Source organism: Lagenorhynchus albirostris, chromosome 20 (genome assembly GCF_949774975.1).
Source record: "Lagenorhynchus albirostris chromosome 20, mLagAlb1.1, whole genome shotgun sequence".
NCBI lineage: Eukaryota > Metazoa > Chordata > Mammalia > Artiodactyla > Delphinidae > Lagenorhynchus > Lagenorhynchus albirostris.
Window position 1 is genome coordinate 45,763,461 of NC_083114.1, and position 20,447 is coordinate 45,783,907.

At 48.1% G+C, this 20,447-nt stretch overlaps 1 protein-coding gene across 2 annotated transcripts in view; it reads right to left on the minus strand.

The window, feature by feature from the left end:
• The window catches only part of ERN1 (endoplasmic reticulum to nucleus signaling 1), an 82,500-nt gene that overhangs the window by 24,871 nt on the left and 37,182 nt on the right, over window positions 1–20,447 (minus strand). For both annotated transcript variants that reach the window (XM_060133469.1, XM_060133467.1), the window contains exons 3-9: window positions 11,609–11,642; window positions 10,446–10,518; window positions 9,074–9,146; window positions 6,819–6,941; window positions 3,183–3,284; window positions 2,125–2,386; window positions 797–875 (exon numbers count right to left, since the gene is read on the minus strand). In XM_060133469.1, the coding sequence (XP_059989452.1) occupies window positions 797–875; window positions 2,125–2,386; window positions 3,183–3,284; window positions 6,819–6,941; window positions 9,074–9,146; window positions 10,446–10,518; window positions 11,609–11,642 (746 nt within the window). The remainder of the gene's footprint in view (window positions 1–796; window positions 876–2,124; window positions 2,387–3,182; window positions 3,285–6,818; window positions 6,942–9,073; window positions 9,147–10,445; window positions 10,519–11,608; window positions 11,643–20,447) is intronic.

Here is a 20,447-nt window from a genome sequence, read left to right on the forward strand (position 1 = left end):
AATGTGGGAACTGGGAAACAGGAAGGGTGTGTGTGGAATTCCAAGAGGCTACTGTGAGAAGCAGATATAAGTGAAGGAGTTACACATGATACAAGTGACCAGGATGGGAAAGCTCTAGCCACGAGCCCGGTGCTGCCTCGGGCACCGCTGGACCCAGGCAGGCGCTGCCCTGACACGGGAGCAGAGGACTGGCTCACTGTGAAGACAGGAGATGCCAACCAAACAGTTCAAACGTCATAAGGACCAAAACGGCGGCTGGGACTGTGATGCCTCAGACACTCAGAGACTGAGCGCCTGAGGCAAACTGGTGAGGTCCCAGGAGGCTGGACCGGTCACGAAAGGATGGACAGGATTTGAAGAGGAAAAAAGGAACATGGGAGAGCATCTGAGGTGTGAGGCGCAGCCTGAACAAGGGAACTCTTGGAACTCAGGGAGAGGATGGACAGTGCAGCCCCACAGAGACACTAGCCGTGTGGCAGTGGATGGGTGTCGCGGGGCTGGCCTGAGGGGAGCGTGAACCCCAGCTGGGGAGTCTAGACTTGAACCTGAAAGCCAAGGGGAGTAACCGGGGCTTCCTAGGCTTAGGAAGCTGCTTTAGTCATGTGCATCTCTTCTCGTGAGGTACTGACAGACGTGGTACACGTAGGAACTGTTTCCGAGGATGTTAAGATCTGTGTCCTGCATTCTCAACTAACAGGATGTTCATATATAATTCATTCGTTCGTTGCTAAAATGGCACAGGAGTGTTTCGGAGGCTGCATTTATGAGCCCCCCCCGCCCCGCACAGCGGACTCACCACAACGGCGACCCCCTCGTGTACCATTGAGGGGGAAGCGTAGAGGCTGGTAGAGTATTTCCCCACATACAGGGTGGGCCTAGGAGACAAGCAGATACATGCATTCCACTGTCATTTAATTTCTGGACCCCACAAAAGGGGGCTCTTTGGAGAGAAGAATCACAGCCCCGAATCCCACTCCTAGGAGGAAGCACATTAACCCCCGAGGCTCTCAGTACCAAGACAGGGTACTGCCCTGGGAACCAGGAAAGCGGGACTGCGGGGCCCGCTGTCACTGATGCCTTCGAAGCGTGCACAGGCCACCTGCCTGCCAGCCGGGGTTTCCTCATCTGCAAATGGCGGGGCTGTGCTAGCTCACCCCCGCGACAGCCTGAGGAAAGGACCACGAGTGACAATCACCCGGGAGAGACTGGAGGCTTGTAACCATGGCACAGCCTCCAAGATGGCCCGACCAGGGTGCTCTGACAACTGAGCTGCCACCAGAATCCCCACTGTAGTGTCTTGTGGGTCCTAAAGATTCTAGAGGTTTTACAGAAGCCCTGAGAGAGTCAACTGCTCTTATCCAGGGGATGCATGGGAAATCCCAAACCCGGCGAGACTTCCCGCGGGTCCCTGTTAGGGGCATCGAGGAGGGGATGGGATCTGGCTTTGTCCGTGGTTGTCATCAGCGTGACAACGCAAGGCTGCACGTCCAGACCCTGCTGGTTACTATCAGTAGCCAGCCTGGGCTGGGTCACCTGCTGAATTCTCTAAACCTCTCTCTGCAAACCACCTGACATTTGAACGGTGCCGTAAATTCAGAGAACATTTCACACTCACCCGATCTCCTCCACGGCTCGGCAAAATGGGCAGCTGAGGCCCAGCAAGGCTGAGTGACCGAGTTACAGGCTATTCACAGGTGGGGATGGAGAACACGAGCCTGCCGAGTCTTAGACGCCCCCTAACACTTTGGTCTTGATTTTTAAAGCAAATACGACTTACAGTAAAATTTCAGAGAATAACAAAGTTAAAAAATAAATACGTCTCTCATATTCCCACCACCTGAGATAGATCCAGATCGTACTACAGTTAGACAAGGCAGTCTCTCTCCTAGTCCCACCCATAATTTTAATTTATTTACTACTGGAGAATCTGAAGCATCCAGGGGTGTCCAGTTCTTAGATTCTGAGGTTTCAGAACAAGCCGTTCTTGCCTCTTTACGTTCCTCACGGCTTCAGGGACGCCGGCCCCGAGCCCTGGTCCTCAGGTCATGGTACGGCTCACTGCTGCTACAGCACCAGAACACCAGGGCCACAGCCGCCCCCTTCCGCCCTGAGTCCCCGACTCACATCAGCTTGCTCTTGGCCTCCGTCTCCTTGGGGAACGGGTACTTCCACTTGGTGATGCGCCCCACCTCCCCCGACATGAAGGTCAGGTAGCGCAGGGTCTCCACAGCGACGTTGATGTGCATCACCTTCCGCAGACCCTCCCGCTGCCAGATGTAAAAAGCCACCACGGGGGAAGCATAGTTTTGGATCCACAGGACGTCCCCAGATTCACTGTCCACGGTCACCACCAGCCCATCGCCATTGGACACAAAGTGGGACATTTCTGTACAGATCAGATAAACATAGCGTGTCGAGTCTCACCCAGCTTGCGACCACATCCTCTACTCCCCTGGCAAGCTGCAGCCACTCAGCTAGAGGAAACAAGCCTTCTGGAGTGTTCTCAGATCGCCTCCAGACAACTCCGCTGGCTTCCAGCGAACTCTCTCAGGCCCTACGATAGCAAGACACTGAGAGCTGCCGGGTTTATAAATATAAGACAGGGTCACTCTCTCACGTGGTAATGTTCTTTCTTCACTTGGTAATAGCATTCGATTCAATTAGTGGGATTCAACTGCTGAGAAGAAAAGAAGCAATGGAGGGCCTATGAATCTGGCATTTGATAGCAATCATTTCAAACTACCAAGCAAGCTGAGAGTCCGGGCTGACCACTGCCACTGCCCACGTGTGACCGCGGAGGAGGTCTGTCAGACTTTCGGGTACCAGTGCTAAGATGGGAAAACTGGCTTTTATGTCACAGGCTGATGTTTAATTCTGCTTCTGCTTCCCATGGGCTCGTAGTTACTTCCTCCTGGGACACGGAGGGACTCAACAAAGTGTGCCCTCCCTCCTCTCGGGCTAAACTCGCCACCATTTTACCTGGGTTCCCTCCACACTTCTCGCCCAGGCTCCTGCCTTCAACACTGACTACTGAAGTATTTACTACGAGTCCACGGAAGTCCAGAACCTGGTGACCAAGAGTGTCTAAAAAGGAAATGCAGCTTTCTGGAGCCCTCGTTTCCCCACAGGTCACAAATACCCGCCCGACCTCACCAAGCCACCGAGGTGCTGGGGGAACTTACTATACTCCACGTCGTCCTCGGGCAGCGCAGCTGCGTAGTCGAAGTAGGTGGCGTTCCACCGGAGCTCGCGGGTTTTGGTGTCGTACATGGTGATGGTGTACTCTGGGGAACACACACCAGCCTGTTACCTGGAGGGGCCACGGCACCTGCGGAGGTGCTGACCTCATCTAAATTATAACGGATGAATCCTCCCTGAATGGTGTGTAAGAAAACCCAGGCCATCCATGTGGAGAGAGACGGGCCACGTGGAGGAAGACTGGAGTCCCAGACGCAGGAGCGAACCTGGCCGACAGCAGGTGGCGCACAGACAGGCCGCCCACGCTGTGCCCTTGAACTTGAGACTCACAGGATCATGAGCGATGTCTTGGTGGTGTTTTAAGCCACTTAAGTTTTCGGGTGGTTTATTATACAGTATAGCAATAGACAGCTGAGATGAGAAACCGTCACCCAGATGTGGGATGGTGCCGTAACAAAAACCTGTAACGTGTGGCGTTGACCTTGGGAGCGGGTGGCAGATGGAGGCTAGAAGAGCAGTAAGGAAACTGCTGCTGGAAGCTGAAAACGATGACCCAGGTTAGGTAGTGGCGACACAATTAGTAGAACTACTTCTTGCAGTAACTTGGAAAACAGAAAGAAAGTACCTAATAAACTCGTGGATCTGTCTAAGGAGATTTCCAGGCGGAATGCAGAACACGCCAAGTGGTTTCTCTTAACTGCGTATGGTACAACGCAAGGCAGATAAGCTAAAGAAGAAACCATTCAGTTTCCAAGCTGAATCTAGAGGAACTATAGAGGGTCCAGGACGGATGCCCCAGCTGGAAAAGATTCTCAATGTGAAAAATGGCCTTAGGGCAAAGATCAGGTTCAGGTGCTACCAGTAAAAAATGGCTCTGGGGTCAAGATCAAATCAAAGATGAGGCTGTAAGGCCCTCCTTTGAGGCCTCAGAAAGATTTAAGGTGGTCCTACATAGACCCTCTGCTAGGTAAGAGGGTTCTAAGAACCGTAAGAGTGCTGTCCCATACCTCAAAGTAGAGAGATTTGTGGGTATGGCTTTATATCTAATGGAGTAGACTATAATTTGACACATGGGAAGCCCACGAAGATTTTTAAGGGAGTGATACCAGCATGGACCAAAAAAAACAGAGACAGTCAAAAATGGGGGGAAAAAAAAAGTCCTCTTTATCCCCAACTTTCAATGGACAAGGAACAGATTGAGAAAGCTACGAAACCCTCACTGTTTCTTAAGGAAAAGAAAGGACTTCTCAGAGGGAAGGACCAGGCTGCTGAGAACAATATATTGGGGAACCAATTCCAGAGGGCAAGACTGGGCCCTAATCAAGGAATCTTCAGAGTAGGGGAACCTGAAGACATGTGCCTGGCTGGATTCCAGAATCAGTAGGCACCAGTGACTGCTGTGTGTCTATCCTTCCCTCCCTTTCTGAATGGAGTGTCCAGTGCAACTCTCCTATCTGTGTCTATGCTGGAGGGGAGATAATGTGCCTCCTTTGATTCACAGGTCTCCAGATCAGAAGCCTCGCCCACTTCCAAACCAGATACAGATCAAAAGCTGCTGGATTTTGAGCCCCATGCTGTGGCTGGACTTGGGGAGTCTTGGGAAGGGGTGAGTATATTCTGCCTGTAGGAGGGTTGTGAATTATTGCAACCAGAGGGAAGCCTGTGGTGGAAGGTCTGAAAAGATCACCACCATCAATGCTCCCCCATCCCTGTACCTCACGTGACAGTCTTCCCACTACGAGGCTGAGTCTATTTCCCTACCCCTTGGTTCCGGGCTGGCCCCGTGACTTGCTTTGACCAACAGGCTGCAGTGGAAGTGAAATTCCAGGACTTCTGAGCCCAGACCTTAGAGGCATTGTAACGTCCACTTTTCTTTTTTTTTTTTTTTTTTGGCCGTGCCTCACCGCTTATGGGATCTTAGTTCCCAGACCAGGGATTGAACCCAGGCCCTCAGCAGTGAAAGCGCAGAGTCCTAACCACTGGACCGCCAGGGAATTCCCGCAACGTCCACTTTTACTCAAGAGGAGAACCCAGCTGCCATGTAAAGAAGTCCAGGCTATCTGCATGGAGCTGAACCAAGGTCCCAGACATCTGAGTGAGCCCAGCCAATAGCCTGTGGAGTGGAGGCCATCCATCCCTGCTGAGCCCATGGACTTGTGAGCAGTAAAATGTTGGTGTTGGAAGCCGCTAAGTTAGGGTGGTCTGTTATGCAGAGACAGATAATGGAAACAACAGATAGCATTACACGCCCACACACACACACACACACACACACACGCCACCGGACGCCAGAGCATAGCCCGATTCCCTCAGACACCGCAATTCTACCTGATAACCAAGCAATGTTTATTCCTGGGTGAAGATGGAACCACTGTAAGGCTTTACCTGATGGACACAGTAAACCAACAAACAAACCCTAAGTGGTCACTACAGTTGGAATACTTGATATTTATGGGGGTTGGGGGTGAGTGGAGAGTCCTGCAGTTTCACAGAGACCCTCCCCTGTGATTACAGGAGAGCTCAGCCAGCCTCTAGGGCCCAAGATTATCAGCCTCACTCGTTTTTAGAAAAGCACTGTTTTCCACAGCACCTGAAGGAAGGTTCTGTCTCTCTTTTTTTTAAGGCCTTGGCTACCTGAATGCTTAGACCTAAGTTTAGTGCTCAGTTGTAATGACTGCATCTTAGGTTTTGGGTATAATCTTTCCATTCTAAATGTTTTCTTGCTCGCTTCCCGTTTTAGCTCTATTTTAGCCGTCCATGCCACAGTTTTTATGGAGTAGTGGTATAGGTCAGGGGCTGCACACGTGAAATGAGTAAGGCAGATCCCTGCAGGAAAAGGCCCCCAGCCATTCACTCGCTGCAGCCTCTGAACACCTGCTACGTGCCAGCCACACGCCAGGTGTGGAGACTCGGCAGGCGAACAAAACCAAGTCCTGCCCTCAGGAAGCCGACAGTCTAGCAGGGGAGGCAGAAGATACGCACATATGATTTAGAAACATGTAGTCATGAGTGTTGAGAAGGAAGGGGCTCTGGAGGGAGGAGGTGGGAAATGGTGCCGAGGAGGAGGGCGCTGCTGATGCCTGGGAAGGGCCGCCGATGGGCGGTGTGAACGGCTGTGCGTGCCGAGCACGGAGAGCTGTGGTCCCCGGGCAGTGGGGGAGCTGCGAGGCGGGGAAAGGCTTCACGGAGAGGGAGGCTTCTGAGCAGCGCTGGGAAGGAAGAATGGACGCCGGCCACACAGGCAAGAACGTGTGTACCTGGTAGAGACGGACCCCACTACTCCAAGTTTAAAAAAATAGCACTGCTTATTCTGGGACCTGATTGGAAATGTTTAAGTGAGGGAAATGCAGCGGCGGAAGAGGCAAAAGAGGTAGCGGAGGCATCAAGGGGGCTTTGTGGGCTACGGTGCAGTTTAGACTGGAACCCTCAGGCACTGGGGAGCCACCGGGCTGGGGGGCGGCTCTCATAAAGGGGAATGACATGGTAAATCTGTGTGCGGACTAGACAGCTCTGGCCAGCTTCTAGAGAATGAAGCCCGGAGGCAGAGACCCACGGGGAGGCTACTTCAGGTCCTTTTTCGCATACAGGCAGGTTGTACATGATAAAAGGTTCCTTCTTACCTGTTCGCCCAAGATACAGAAGAGAGGTTGATGGGCAGAGACTATCCGCAAAGGCCGATGACAAAGTCTGCTGTTTCTCCCCGGTCAGGAGGTCAATGACGTACCAGATGTCCTGCTTTTTACCTGCAAGGTCACAAGGACACGCTGTGGTTTACACTCGCCCAATATGGAGAAAAAACATCCCTGCCAAACTAGCAGCCCAAGGTGTTCTCTGCACTGACAGACAGGCCTGAAATTCTTACGATGTCAAACACATTTCTCTGTTGCTCCAAGGGTGACAAGGTTAATGGTAATGTGGAGATAATAAAACTTCTTGGACCACTGGGTCTTATAAAAACTTAATAACCTAGTCATGGTATAAAAATTTCTCCAAGCCTAATAATGTAATAACTCACAGATTTTATTGCTCTGATGAATGGCTTTAAATATGAAAAATCTGGCCTGTAAAGGCAATCCTTTTCCCATAGAGTAGGATCTATATAAATCCAGAAATGTACCCAGGGGTTTGTCTCCCTGGTAACCATCATTCATATATCTCAACGTCCCTACTAATGAGCCCTCATGTAGAGAGGATCTACAGTTACTGTTTATAACTCTAATTAGCTGGTACCTGTGACTGGGCAGTAGAGTTGGTGGCAACCTGGTGCTAATGAGGCCAAAGTTATCTCGACCGTGACCCCAGCCAGTAAGTGACTCCCCAGCCACACGCTATATTCCTCCCCTCATTCAGCTGATTAAAAGTTATAAACAGGTGGACAGCATAGCCAAACAACACGATGAGGAAAGCTCAAAGCGTATGTGTCAATACCTATGGTTATATACACCATACCATCCTAGTAAGTTCCTGAGAAAGCTGCGTTATAAACACAGGATATTATTGCCCCTGCGATTTCAAGATAAATACAGCTCCCACCTGAAGGTCAATGCCTTCACCGTGATGCGCACGTCTCTGTTTCGTAAGGCTTGCTTTGTGAGACAAGCCTTGTCTCTTGTGTCTTCCTACCTTATTAGCCAAGTTTCCTATTTCAAGGGACTCTTGGAAGCACAGTACCAAGATGCCAGGAAGATCACGGGGCATCAGAATTTGCTAAAGCTACACTTAGTTCTAACAGAGGTAGCACCCGTCCGAAACTTGTCTGTGGGTCGCAACTTCCCGTTCTCAAAGACCAATCTTAATATGAAAAAGATCTGAAGACAGAGAGAAAACATCACCAAATGGCTGTGACCAGGACCCCTTTCCATCTGGCTTGGCACCCTTCGGGTTACTTCCAGGACCATCACAGCCTGCATAACTCAGCTACCCCTTTAATGGATGGGTCGGCCAACGGCCACAACTCTAAATGCACCCTAAGTGATGAACTGCTGGTCAGAGCTGGAAGACCAGGCAGAAAACAGTGACACGGAGGGTGAGGAGATGTTCAGAGGGGCCCGGGGCATGGCCCAGAAGACAGAGGAAGCCTGTGCCGATCACTTCCTCTGAATCCCCAGGCTGGGGGCTTCCTCATTCTGAAGGTGTGCAAGGAAGCAAGAGCCCCGGTCTCCCTAGACAAAAACTTAAAACCCAGCTTGGGCCTGCGCTCGAGGCCCACAAACACACATAAAGCTCCCGAGGCATGAATAGGCAATAAGCACTTTAAGTTCCTCAGAAAGAAAGCTGCTTTATAAATACAGGATATTATTACTACTACGCTTTCAAGACAAACACAGCTCTCATTTGGGTTACAAATGCATTTTTATTGACATTTTGGCAGCAACATGGTAAAAGAAAAGCAGCTGATCTGATGCTTTGAAGATGTGACCCCTGTAGGTATGAAGGCAGCTTATCTACGCAAGCTGTTATGTGCTGTTTTTAATCCAATATTCTGATAGCAGGAAATACTAAGAAAGCCCTATAATTAATAGGCAGAGCCTGGCTTCCCTTTCTTGGCTCAGACGATGGTATTCACTTTAAATTTCATCCAGTTGCTTCTGAGTACGTTGCAAGTTGCAATCTGTAAATCGCAAGGGTAGGTCAACACAGCAGCTAAAAGCTTGTTAAATGAGTAACCTAATGGTGTCAAGTCTGCTCCCAAGTGGGGGGAACCCTTTCTTAATAGGTCAGCTGATCCTGGCGTGAACCAGCACAACCGAGGCAAGAAAGACCTTTCCCAGAAGGGCCAGTGGGGGAGTGACTCTACACCTCTCTCTCAGACACGCCACTTTCCCAGATTCTGGGGTTCATTTCCAAAAGGGATCAAAGTTTCAGGAACCCTTACCCATGTAGAGAATTCCATCCGAACTTCGGCACGGGGATGCCTGCACCAACTCTGGGATCGTAAAGGGAAGTTTCTTTAAAAAAAAAAAAAAGGAAAAGAGAAAAAAAAAGTTAACCAAGTCTTGTGCAATTATTACAATTTCACTGCACAGTTTCTGTTACCCAATTCTGCTAAAAGGGAGGAGCACTGTTGATGGTAGATGGGAGTTTTCCTAACTGGAAACCAGGGAGAAGGGGCACCCCAGGCTCCCCTATCCACTTTGGACAAGCCCTCAGCTCCCAGGTTCTGGGCATTATAAACAAGAATTCTTTCACTTGACAAGCCCCTCAAAGTCTCTTGTCCAGAGCGCTCCTGGGGATGACACAAACCTTCTCTGAAAAGACATACAAATATGGAGGGTTATACAATCTTTGAAATTCTAAGGGGGGCGGGCAGGAAGAATTGTCCTGTCTTGGAAAATTGTCCCAGAGCCGGCTTGACTGAATAGAAAATGCTCCTCAGAGAGGGAGTGAGCCATGAGGCTATTCTGAAGAGAAGCAGCCTCGGTGCCCAGCTGAAGCCTCGAGGGAAAGGAGAAGTCATCACTCATGGGCAACACAGGAGTTTGAGGCAGGAAAAGAAGTTTTGGTGTTTTCTCTAGCAAATAATTCTCTACTGAAAAACAGAAGAGAATTGGGTCTTTTGGTACTAAAAGGAAGTTATGGTAGGTGCCAGGAAAAGAAACTCAGAGCAATCCACACGTTTCAACTGCATTTCATCATAAAACCGATTCTTCTGAGTCTACAGCTGACATCTGACAAGTCCTTTTGGTTAACGTTTGTTTCAGAATACTTTATTTTTGGAACATTCTGTGTTCCTGAAACCGTTCCACAGGTACCTGCTTCTACGATGCTGTCACCTTTCTCTCCAAGAAAGCAAAGATTTCTCTTGAGCTTTAGTGAACAGAACTTTAAATAACCAACAATGTGGATTTCCCCATCATCCCGGTGTTTAAACTAAGCCTTAGCAAAGGAAAAATGCCACGGAGAGGCAGTAACGACTGGGTTTCCCCCAGCTGTTTCTGAGGATCAGAAAGTCGTTGCAAGGTTTCCAGTCTGGAGCCTGGCGGTGTCTGCTGAGCGCCTCCTGAGTGCTGGCTGAGCCATGAGAACCTGCTGGTTCAGATCAACGTTTCTGAACTCTGAGCTGTACATTGAAAAGCTCACTGAGGAAGCTGTGAAAAGATACTGATGCCCAGGCCCCAATCCAGACCACCTGATTCAGAATCCCCAGAAATTTTTTTTTTTAAGCTCTCAGGTGATCTCAACGCACAGCTAAATTGAAGGTCAGTGGTCTAGAGCCTCCGGAGTAGAAAGCAGCTAAATATACTCACCGTCAGGCCTTCATTATTCTTGCCCCCAAGCGTATACAGGCTGCCATCGTTGGGATCTGGAAGGAATGCAGGCCTAGAAGTTAAGCAATAAGTATCAGTGAAAGATTATAGCCCAGGGCACAGAGTAAAATACCAAAGCCATGCAAAGCCATGATTGGTGAGGTGGGGGGAGTGGGGTGTGTGTGTGTGTGTGTGCGTGTGTGTGTGCGTGTGTGTGTGTGTGTGTGTGTAAAACAATTCCATCCACTGCTCTTTCATTTTACCCGCAGATAATAAAATATCCTTCTGGTGCTCTATACTATACTAGCGTGAAAAAAAAGCAACCTACAAAGGAAAACCAGTACAAAACCACAGAAGACTAAATCATCATTCCGTCAAAGCGTCCTGGATGAAGGTAAAATAAGTGAAAAGGACCCAGCAAGTCTGCTTTTCAGTTTCCCAGTCAGCTGCATATAGAGCTTCAACAATTAATATTTAATAGCATGGCATGGTACGTAAACAGGGAGAACAAAGCTGCCTTTGGTGTTCCACAAACATTCATTTTTAGGAGGCAGTAAAAGCAGACTCTGAAAGCTTGACATGAGAAAGAACCTGCCAAGGGGATGGGTCAAGGTCTCATCAGTAGCTTCCCAGGAAGCAGGTTCAAGGTGCTCTTTTGTAAAGTTAACCTGCTAACGACTGAACTACGACGCAGTCACTCAGAAACCCCTTGCTGAGTCTTTCTTCCAATGTGTTTATAGCATCATTTGAGGCTCTTGGAGGTGCTATCCAACTTTTACTCCAAAACACACACTCTAGTAGCAGGTCATGTTCCTGTCTCCTCTCCACGGTTAAGCACAGTGAAGAGGGAGAGATCTAAAGACCCCTGGGCCCTCCTGAGGACTTGGGAAGCTTAAGATCAAAACTCGACTTAAGTTACATCTCAAATAAGCCTTTTTAATACCATTGCCTTCCCACCCCGCCTCCCAGGGAACTGACTATCCTCTCCCCAACACAGGCTTCTTTCTTTCAAAGCACGTGTAAGACTTCCTATGTCTCAGTCACTCTCATTCTACCTTAAATTTATGCATACGTGTACTTCCAGCAACTAGCTTCGTAAACACTGATTGAATAAAATAGAAAATGAATTAAAGGGAAGTGCTGCAGCAAATCAGAAAACTTACTCTTCCACGTGTGTTGGAACCTGCAGGACTGGATCTGAGCAAAAGAACAACAACAAAGGCATCGTCAGACAGACTCTAAAATATCAAGATTCCTAGAGTTCCCAGGACTAGCTCACAAGATGGACCGATAAATTTATCTACATAACATACGTGAAGGCACTTTAGAAAACTCACACACAGAAACACAAATGTAAGCTCTTACAGCTGTCGCCGAGATTGGAGAGAGGCCTGAGAGCAGAAGGGAACTGCTGTCAGGAAACGTGCCTCTAACTTGGGGGACGGGCATAGAAGGAAACACCGGTGACAACCCGCAGTGTACAGTGGGTCACAATGTCACTATCTGACACGTCAAGGACTTCTAAAACCTAAATCATCCCTTGGTCAGATGCCTGTCCTGCTGCGAGATACTCCCACTGGGAAAAGCAAAACTGTGACTTAAGAAGCAATGTGGCTGTTGATGAGAATTTGACTGGATGGTAGATGGTAAGTACACGCCTTTGGGGCAGGAATATGGCAATTTTAGAGCCTTGAGTGTTCATTCTTCTTGATTCCCTTCGATCCACTAATTCCATTTCTAGAAAATCTAGTTTTAAAACAACACAAAATGTGGAAAATGCTTTCAGTACAAAGATCCTCACAGCAGCGTCACAAATGACCTAACTATTTAGTGATATGGTTAAATTATGGGCTGTCCACTTGGTAGGAAATGAAGGCTTCTGAAAGGGCTTATAAAGTTTAAAAACCTGTATCAATCTTTATACTGTTATGTTCAGGAGAAAAGATAACATTGTACCTAGAGTATTAATGCAGCTGAGGAGAAAAACCTTCAATATGCATTAAAAAAAAAAAAAAACCTACATGGAAAGGCCAAAAAAAGAGTGGGAACTGTAAGTTATCTTTGTTGGAAATAGAAATGACTCCCCCACCTTTTCTATATGGCCCCAAATTTCTACTCAAGTAGGCATTACTTTTGAAATCAGAAAAAAAGTTTTTTCTCCAAGTCAGTTTTAATATTTGCAACAGTCTAAGTGGCAGAATTTCTCCCTCCCTAGATTCTCCTGGGCACAGATCAAGAGGTGCTCCCAATTCCATGGGGTGGATGGAGGTGGGAGAGAGAGGCCACCGACACTGCTGTAACAGAGCTAAATCCCCAGGCACAGGACCGCACAGCGATGAGGCATTTCCAGCCATCAAGACCCCACCGGCAACAGGCCACGCTGCCCACAAGTTCAAAGCTGGGGGCGAGGACGGCAAATACTGTGATATGATTTTGGACACCAGCTCTGCTGATGGTGACAGGCAGCTGTCCAATTCCCTGGGTCAGCCTGGATTCTCAGAGGAAGGAAAACTCTTTCAAGCCTTATCAGCTGTTGATTTTGCTTTACAAGTCCGGCTCTGACACAAAGGCATACGGGTGTTCACCACAACAGAAGCGCAGGCACCACGTGTGGTCTGTGGGCAGCGAACAAACAATTCATTAAAACCAAAAGCATTTCGGGAAACAGGAGGAACTTTCAGTCAGAAAGCACATGTTTATTGTTTCCACTAATCGCCTCTCGGTATACTCTCACAAACAGACTGATGCAAGAGACAGGAAACGAGGGCACACAGCACTCACCCTACTGAAACAGTCAGGGAGCAATTATAACCCCGCTCCTCCAGCGCAGCCCAGAAGCCGTGCACGCCAGGGACAGCAAGAAGGCATGTTCCAGAGCAAACACAGCAGGCAAGAGGGCGTCGGTTTTGCTCACTTCAGCCACTTAAAGGTATCGCAGATCAACCCAGATGAGGAGGACACTACGGAATCCCAGCCATTCACCAGAAACAAGCCGTGGAGACCAACGGGATCTCGACTCCTGTTCCTGAGCTTATCTTTGCTGGACAGTGTTTGCTCACGCTCAGGGTCTCGTCCTCTGGCGCAGACTTTCCTGGTTTTCTAGAGCTTATTCACTGCTCACCTGACACGGAGGCCTCAGGTCCCAAAGTGTGCCCTGCACCAGAAAGGTTCCAGTTAAGACACAGGCCACCAGCAGAAGCCAGAGAAGGATGGGTAGACACCTACATGGGTGTTGAAGAGCCATGCTTCCTCCTAGGCTTAAGGGGACATGAACTCCAGCAGGGGTACCTTCTCATCCATTCATAATATAGGGCCCCTGGAATAAACATCTGCAGAGCTGCAGGCCACGTCACAGCATGACTGTTAACACAGCTCCGATACAGGCAAGCAAATGCGTAACCGTGACCTATTCCACTCATGTTTTTCCCTTAAAGAATCATCTGAACCTGCGCTTTGCTTTAAAATACTACAGGGAAAAAAAAAAAATCATATGGGAAGGGGGCAGATAAGACAAAGAACGGCAGCCTGTTGACAAATGTTCAAAGATAGAATTGACAACACTGGCCTGTCATTTTACTCTTCTCTCTACATATGCTTGAAATTTTCCATAACAGAAAAGGTTAAAAGATAAAAACATTTGAAAAGCCAGCAAAAGGCACCATCTGAAAACGTGCACTGAAAGCCTAACACGAAAAAAGAGTTGTTTTGGATTTAATAATGAGAACTGGTATCAGGCAAGATTCTTGCTCTTAAAAAAAAAAAAAATCACCCATGTGAAAAGGAACAGTGGCCTAACCCTAAGGCTATAAACAAACACTGGTACAAAATAAGCCTCTCTACCTATAGGGGACTGATAAGGATAAAAGCCATCTCACAAAGCTGCTTTACTTTCAGAAGGAATTAAAAAAAAAAAAAAGGGTTACTTTACAAGTATAAAAATGGGTGTTATTCAAGGTAAAGGTAAAGATATCAGAAGAGGAAAATAAAGCTGAAATCAGTGTTTGGTCTCCAAGATTAAGACAGAAACAGATCTGCCCACTGCTCCCCTGGGAGCAGCCACTGTACTCGGTTCCCCTCCAGGGTCCATCCAGCTCAGACCTGAAACGGCACAACCTTTACTCTTGGAGAAACCTGGGTGAGGTCAGGTGACACTCAGGGCTCCTGTTTTGTGCGGATCGAATCCTCCTTTTCAATCTGAGGCAGAAATGACTTAAAATAAATGTAAACATCCTGTATCTACAAAAGAAGTGAGTTTTCATCTTTCCAAGAATACCTTTCTCGGCTTCATCCTCGATCCCATCCTCTCTCAAACCTCACACCTTCTCCCTCTGCGCTGGACCCCAACCGCACTCTTCACTCTGCTCCCTTCTTGAGCTCTCAGTCCACCAGCAACAACAGCTCTACCCTTCCCCCCGCGGGCTATCCCGCGTGCCTGCTGCCCCAGCCCACGGGCTTCAACCCTCCCCTCCTTGAGACTCTCCACCTCCTGGCCTCTGTGGCCCTTGCACTGCACTGATTTTTCACTCACCTCTCCCTCTCTCTCTCTCCCACCCACTCCTCTCCCCTCTCCTCCCCACTCCCTACTCCAACAGGGAGGAACTTTTCCAGGCTCTCCCCTCAGTTCTCTCCGAGAGCACATCCACCTCTGTAGCTTCAACCATAACCACAGTGGGGAAATTCTAGGTCCCCATCTCTCGAGCTCTTCTTTCTGGACTGACTGGACATTTCCACTATCTCCTGCCAGCACCTTGACCGCCACTTGTCCAAATCACACCCTCCATCTTTCTCTCCAGACTGGTCTGACTACCCGATTTTGTTAACGCCATTCTCCTAGAAGGCGGGCAAGCCTCAAACCGTTCTGTTGACTCTCATTTCTCCGCCAGCACCTGCCATCAGAAGCCAAACTCCGTGGTCTATTCCATCATCCTGTTTCCTACTCACAGCATCCCTTCAACATCATTGGAACCCCTTGTCTTTCAAGCGCTCCCTTTTCTCCTAGTCTGTGTGCCCTTTGGGATCAGAGAGACCTACGCTTAAATCCTACTCTGCCAAATCTCTCTGAGCCTCAACTTCCTCATCCGTGAAGAGAAAAAAAGAAATAGAGATAATAACACCAAACTCATGCAGCATCTCCGTGTGGATTAAAGAAGGTTAAATATGTGTTAAGACTGTAAGTCAGTGCCTTGATAGAGAAGAGTGATCCTTCTGAAGACGTAAATCAGATTATGCTTCCCCGCCACTCACAATCCTCTGATGGGTCCCATCTCACTCAGTAGAGGCCGATGTTCACACAGCGGCCTACAAATCCCACACAACCCCACCCTCCCACACCCACCCTGGCGCTCTCCGATTATCTCCTCCTCACTCTATTCTGGTGAGGAGGAATGCTGGAATGCCATGCTGGAATACAGGGTATTCCTCGAGTACTGCCAAGCCTGCCCCTGCCTCGGGGCCTTTGCATTTACTGTTCCCTGTGCCGAGGTCTTCGATCAGATGTCACCATCTCAGAGAGGTCTTCCATGACCATCTCCTACCTCCCAGGATTCCCTACCCCTCTTCCCTGCTTAATTTTTCTCCATGACACTGACCACCTCCAAAGTACTGTGTATTTTGCTTATTTTTTTAAACGTCTGACTCGGGCCACTGGAAGATCCAAGGGGGCTGGGATTTATCTTTCGCTGCCTGCTAGACCCTCAACATCTAAAACAGTGCTTGGTGCACAGGAGCTGCTCAGTATATTTACTGAATGGGGCAATCGATAAATGTTAGTTTCCTTCCCACTTCCACTCCTGCCCTGCCTGGATATCCATTGCTGATCACTTCTACAATCCAGCAGCTCTGCTCTATCAACCCTCAACCCAGAATCCACCTAGCAATCCCCTTTCCTCTGCCCAGGCTTCTGAGCACTGCCGAAGAAAACACTATAATCACGTGTGTGATACCAAAATACATGTATGGCCAGCTGGGCCCCATGTCATAGGAGATATGTTTATCTACTTCCTGGTTGGCCTCTGTTCCCCGTTCCTCACAGCTGGTGTTTCAGACCTTCACCCCTTGCCTCAAGGCTCTTTCCTCTCCGCACATGACTCCCCTCTGTGGCACAGGGGAAGTGAGGGGGGCAGAGCGGGTTCTCAGAAACTTCCTACCCCTCACCCTCCAGGTTTGCCCAACCCCACCCTTCCCTTCACATCTCTATAAAAGGACGTTTTCACCTTCATGTTCACAGATATTTCACACTCACACATCTAAAGCCCCCAGACGGTATCCTGTCTCCAAGGATCTTCAAATCCTTCTGGCTAACTCCTTCCCCTCTGCCTACAAACACGCCAAACCTCTGCGGTCCCCTTGCCTCCTTTGTACATGCTCCCCGTTCTCTCCTAAATGCATCCACTTTAAGTGTACAGTTTGATGAGTCTTTTTTTGGCCATGCTGCATGGCTTGTGGGATTTTAGTTCCCCGACCAGTAATCGAACCTGGGCCCTCGGCAGTGAGGGCACAGAGTCCTAACTACTGGACCACCAGGGAATTCCCTCGATGAGTCTTGAAAAACATGCACATCCATGTAGCTACCCTCACGATCAAGATACAGGATATCTCCATCACCCTGAAACATCTTCTCATATCCCCTTAGATTCAATACCCTAACCCCCACCCCAGACACCACTGACAGATCTGTTATGTTTGTTCTAAAATTTCACAAATGGAATTCATACAGGAGGTTCTCTTTTCTGTCTGGCTTCTTTCTCTCTGCATCATGTTTCTGAAATTCACCCATAATGTTGAGTGTATCCGTTTGTTCTTTTTTGGTGCTGAATAGTACTCCACTGTACGGGCATACCATCAATTGTTCATCTGTGGATGGATGTTTGGGTTATTTCCAATTTGGGGCTGGAAAAACATGAATAAAGCTGCTAGGAACATTTGCGTACACGTCTTTGGACCTATATTTTCATCTCTCTTGGGAAAATACCTGGGAGTAGAATGACTGAGCCATACTGTTTACGTCTGACTTGACAAGAAACTGCCACAGTCCTCCAAAGGGGCCGTGCCTTCCCGCCAGCAATGTGTACGTTGTCTAGAATTTTTTATCTTTAAAAAAAATTTTTTAACACACAAAAATCAATTGATAAATATGTTGATATCAAAATTAAAAACACAGTATCATATACAGTTCTTAAAAAAATACTTAGATGTAAATCAAACAAAAGAGAGTCAAGACTTATATGTTGAAAACTTCAAAATGCTGATAAGAGAAATAAAAGATCTAAAATGCAGAGACATACCATGTTCATAGTATAGAAGATTCAACACAGAAAAGATACCAATTCTTCCCAAACTGATATACAAGTATAATGCAATTCCTACCAAAATTCCAGAAAGATTTTTTTAAAACATCTTTATTGGAGTATGATTGCTTTACAATGGTGTATTAGTTTCTGCTGTATAACAAAGTGAATCAGCTATACATATACATATATCCCCATATCTCCTCCCTCTTACCCTCCCTAACCCACCCCTCTAGGTGGTCACAAAGCACCGAGCTGATCTCCCTGTGCTATGCGGCTGCTTCCCACTACCTATCTGTTTTACATTTGGTAGTGTATATATGTCCATGACACTCTCTTCGTCCATCCCAGCTTACCCTTCCCAGTCCCCGTGTCCTCAAGTCCATTCTCTACATCTGCGTCTTTATTTCCGTCCTGCCCCTAGGTTCTTCAAAACCACTTTTTTTTTTTTGCCTATAGTCTTTAAAATGTTGATTCCTAGGTCTTTCCCCCAGGAAGTTGATTCTGTAGGTAAAGCCAGGGAATTTGAATTTTTAACACATGTGAGGTAATTCTGACGCTGAGCCATACTGGGAAACCAACGCTCGGGATCCTCTGTTTCACCCTCTCACTTTCCATACCTTTCTCAAGGCGCTGCTCTCTGGCCCCTACCCTCAGGATAAGGTCAAAACTGCCAGTGTCAAGTTCCAGTGGCCAAGTCTAATAAACACTGACAAATCCTTCTCCCACGTGACATCTGGCAACATTCTCCAGGAGAGCCCCTGACCCAGTCCCACTTCCAACTGCTTATGGAGTCTCTCAGCCCCAGAACCCGTCATCCATCCTGAACCTGCTCCTCCTTTTGCATCCCCCAGATCGGTTCGTTGACCCCACTTCCACCCGGTCACACAATCTGGAACCTCAGAGTTCTCCTGACTCCCCCCACCTTCTCTTAATTCTAACCCTCTCCCATTCAATTAGATCCTGAGTTTTATCAGATTAGACCTACTAAACGTTTCTCAAAAATCTATGTCCTCCTTTTCCTCTCCTTCACCAAAATGTGGCAGTCACCACTTCCCACTGGCTCTACGGCAGCCTCCTAACCAAGCTCCCTGTCTCGGATCTCTGCCCTTCAGACGTGCACTCCACCCACCACCCGAGGGCCGACAAAGGCAAATCTGTTCTTGTCTTTCCTCCACGTAAAATCCTACAACGGCTCCCCTCTGCTGACTGAATACCTTCCATCTCTGTGGCTCAGGTCAGAGGTTCCCAAACTTTCTGGGTTCACAGCACCCTTAGTGTCTTGGTAATTTCTTCACAAGGCCCGAGGCCAAAAGAAATACCTAATGGTTCCATTTATTCAGTGGTTAGGTCCAAACGACTTAAGTATTTAGGGCCTCGCAACTTAGAGGCCACGTGGAAAAAAATAATACTACACGTCAACTGAAAGAGAAACGTTTATTTCATTCTTAACCATAATTACTCACTAGTGGGATGTGTGTACCTGTTGGGCGCTGCACATATTCCAAATCTTATACTCTTGTTAGACACAGCCACTCTCATTACCGTGCCATGTTGATTTCCAGGTGGTATTTGAGTTGTATCACAGCCCAAAACTCAGCTGTGCAAAGACACGTCCTTGGAAGGCAAGTAGCGCGATCTAACGTTGGAAAGTACTGACTGCCTCAGGCGTGGTGTTTGACACTGTGGAGCGCTGCTGTATTTCTCTTAAAAGTTTAAAACTACCTGCAGTGCCTCGAGAACTTGCCGGGGCTCCCAGGGCCCCTCCGCACACAAAGGAACCACAGGCCTTAGGCATTCAAGGCTCTGTAAAACCTGGGCCCAATTCTTCTTCGTCACATCTCCTCCCCAGACTCAGCCCATGCTGTCATGTCAGTCTCTGTGCTCACCATGACCTGCCGCAACTCCATCCATCTACCTCTGCTTGTCCTTCAAATGCCCCTCTCTCCAGGAAATCAGAAAACTGAACGCCTACTGCACTTGGTATGTTCTTTTTTTCTTTTGGCTGCCACGCCGCTTTGTGGGATCTCAGTTCCCCGACCAGGGATCAAACCTGGGCCTCCTGCAGGGGAAGTGTGGAGTCCTAACTACTGGACCGCCAGGGAATTAATTCCCTTGGTAAGTTCTTACGATGCACTTACCACATTTCTCAGGTGACAGGCACTTAAATGCATGTGGCCTCTCTGGTTCTCAAAAATCTGGGGGCTGGATTGAATTTTAAGCACTTTGTAGGGCAGGGACTATCTATTTTGTTTCTTGTGAAATACACACAGGCAAGTGCCTGGGGCTTATGACGGTTCAATGAATAATCAGAGCGTGAACTCCTGCGTAAGTGCTGCCCGGGTCTTTGCTCCCCTCATACTTAGCAGGTAAGCCTGTCTGCAGAATGAAAGGAAGTCGATAATTTAAGATATCCAATACTGCATGTGGGATATAATCATTCTGATAAGTTTATCCTAAGGAGAAGGACTTTTCCACACAGAAACCTACATGATAAAAGCCAAAAAGAACTGCCCAGGTGTAGCTCTGTTTGTTCACTCACATTTTAAAAATTACTTAAATTTATGGGAAAAAATGATACGGCATTTGCTTCAAAATGATGGAGGAGGGGGAGGGGGCCATCATGTGTGGACCATCACTGAAGCTGGGTGGCTGGGTGCATGCGGCTTTCTTACTATTCTCTTTACTTTTGTGTGTGTTGAAGTTTTTCTAAAAT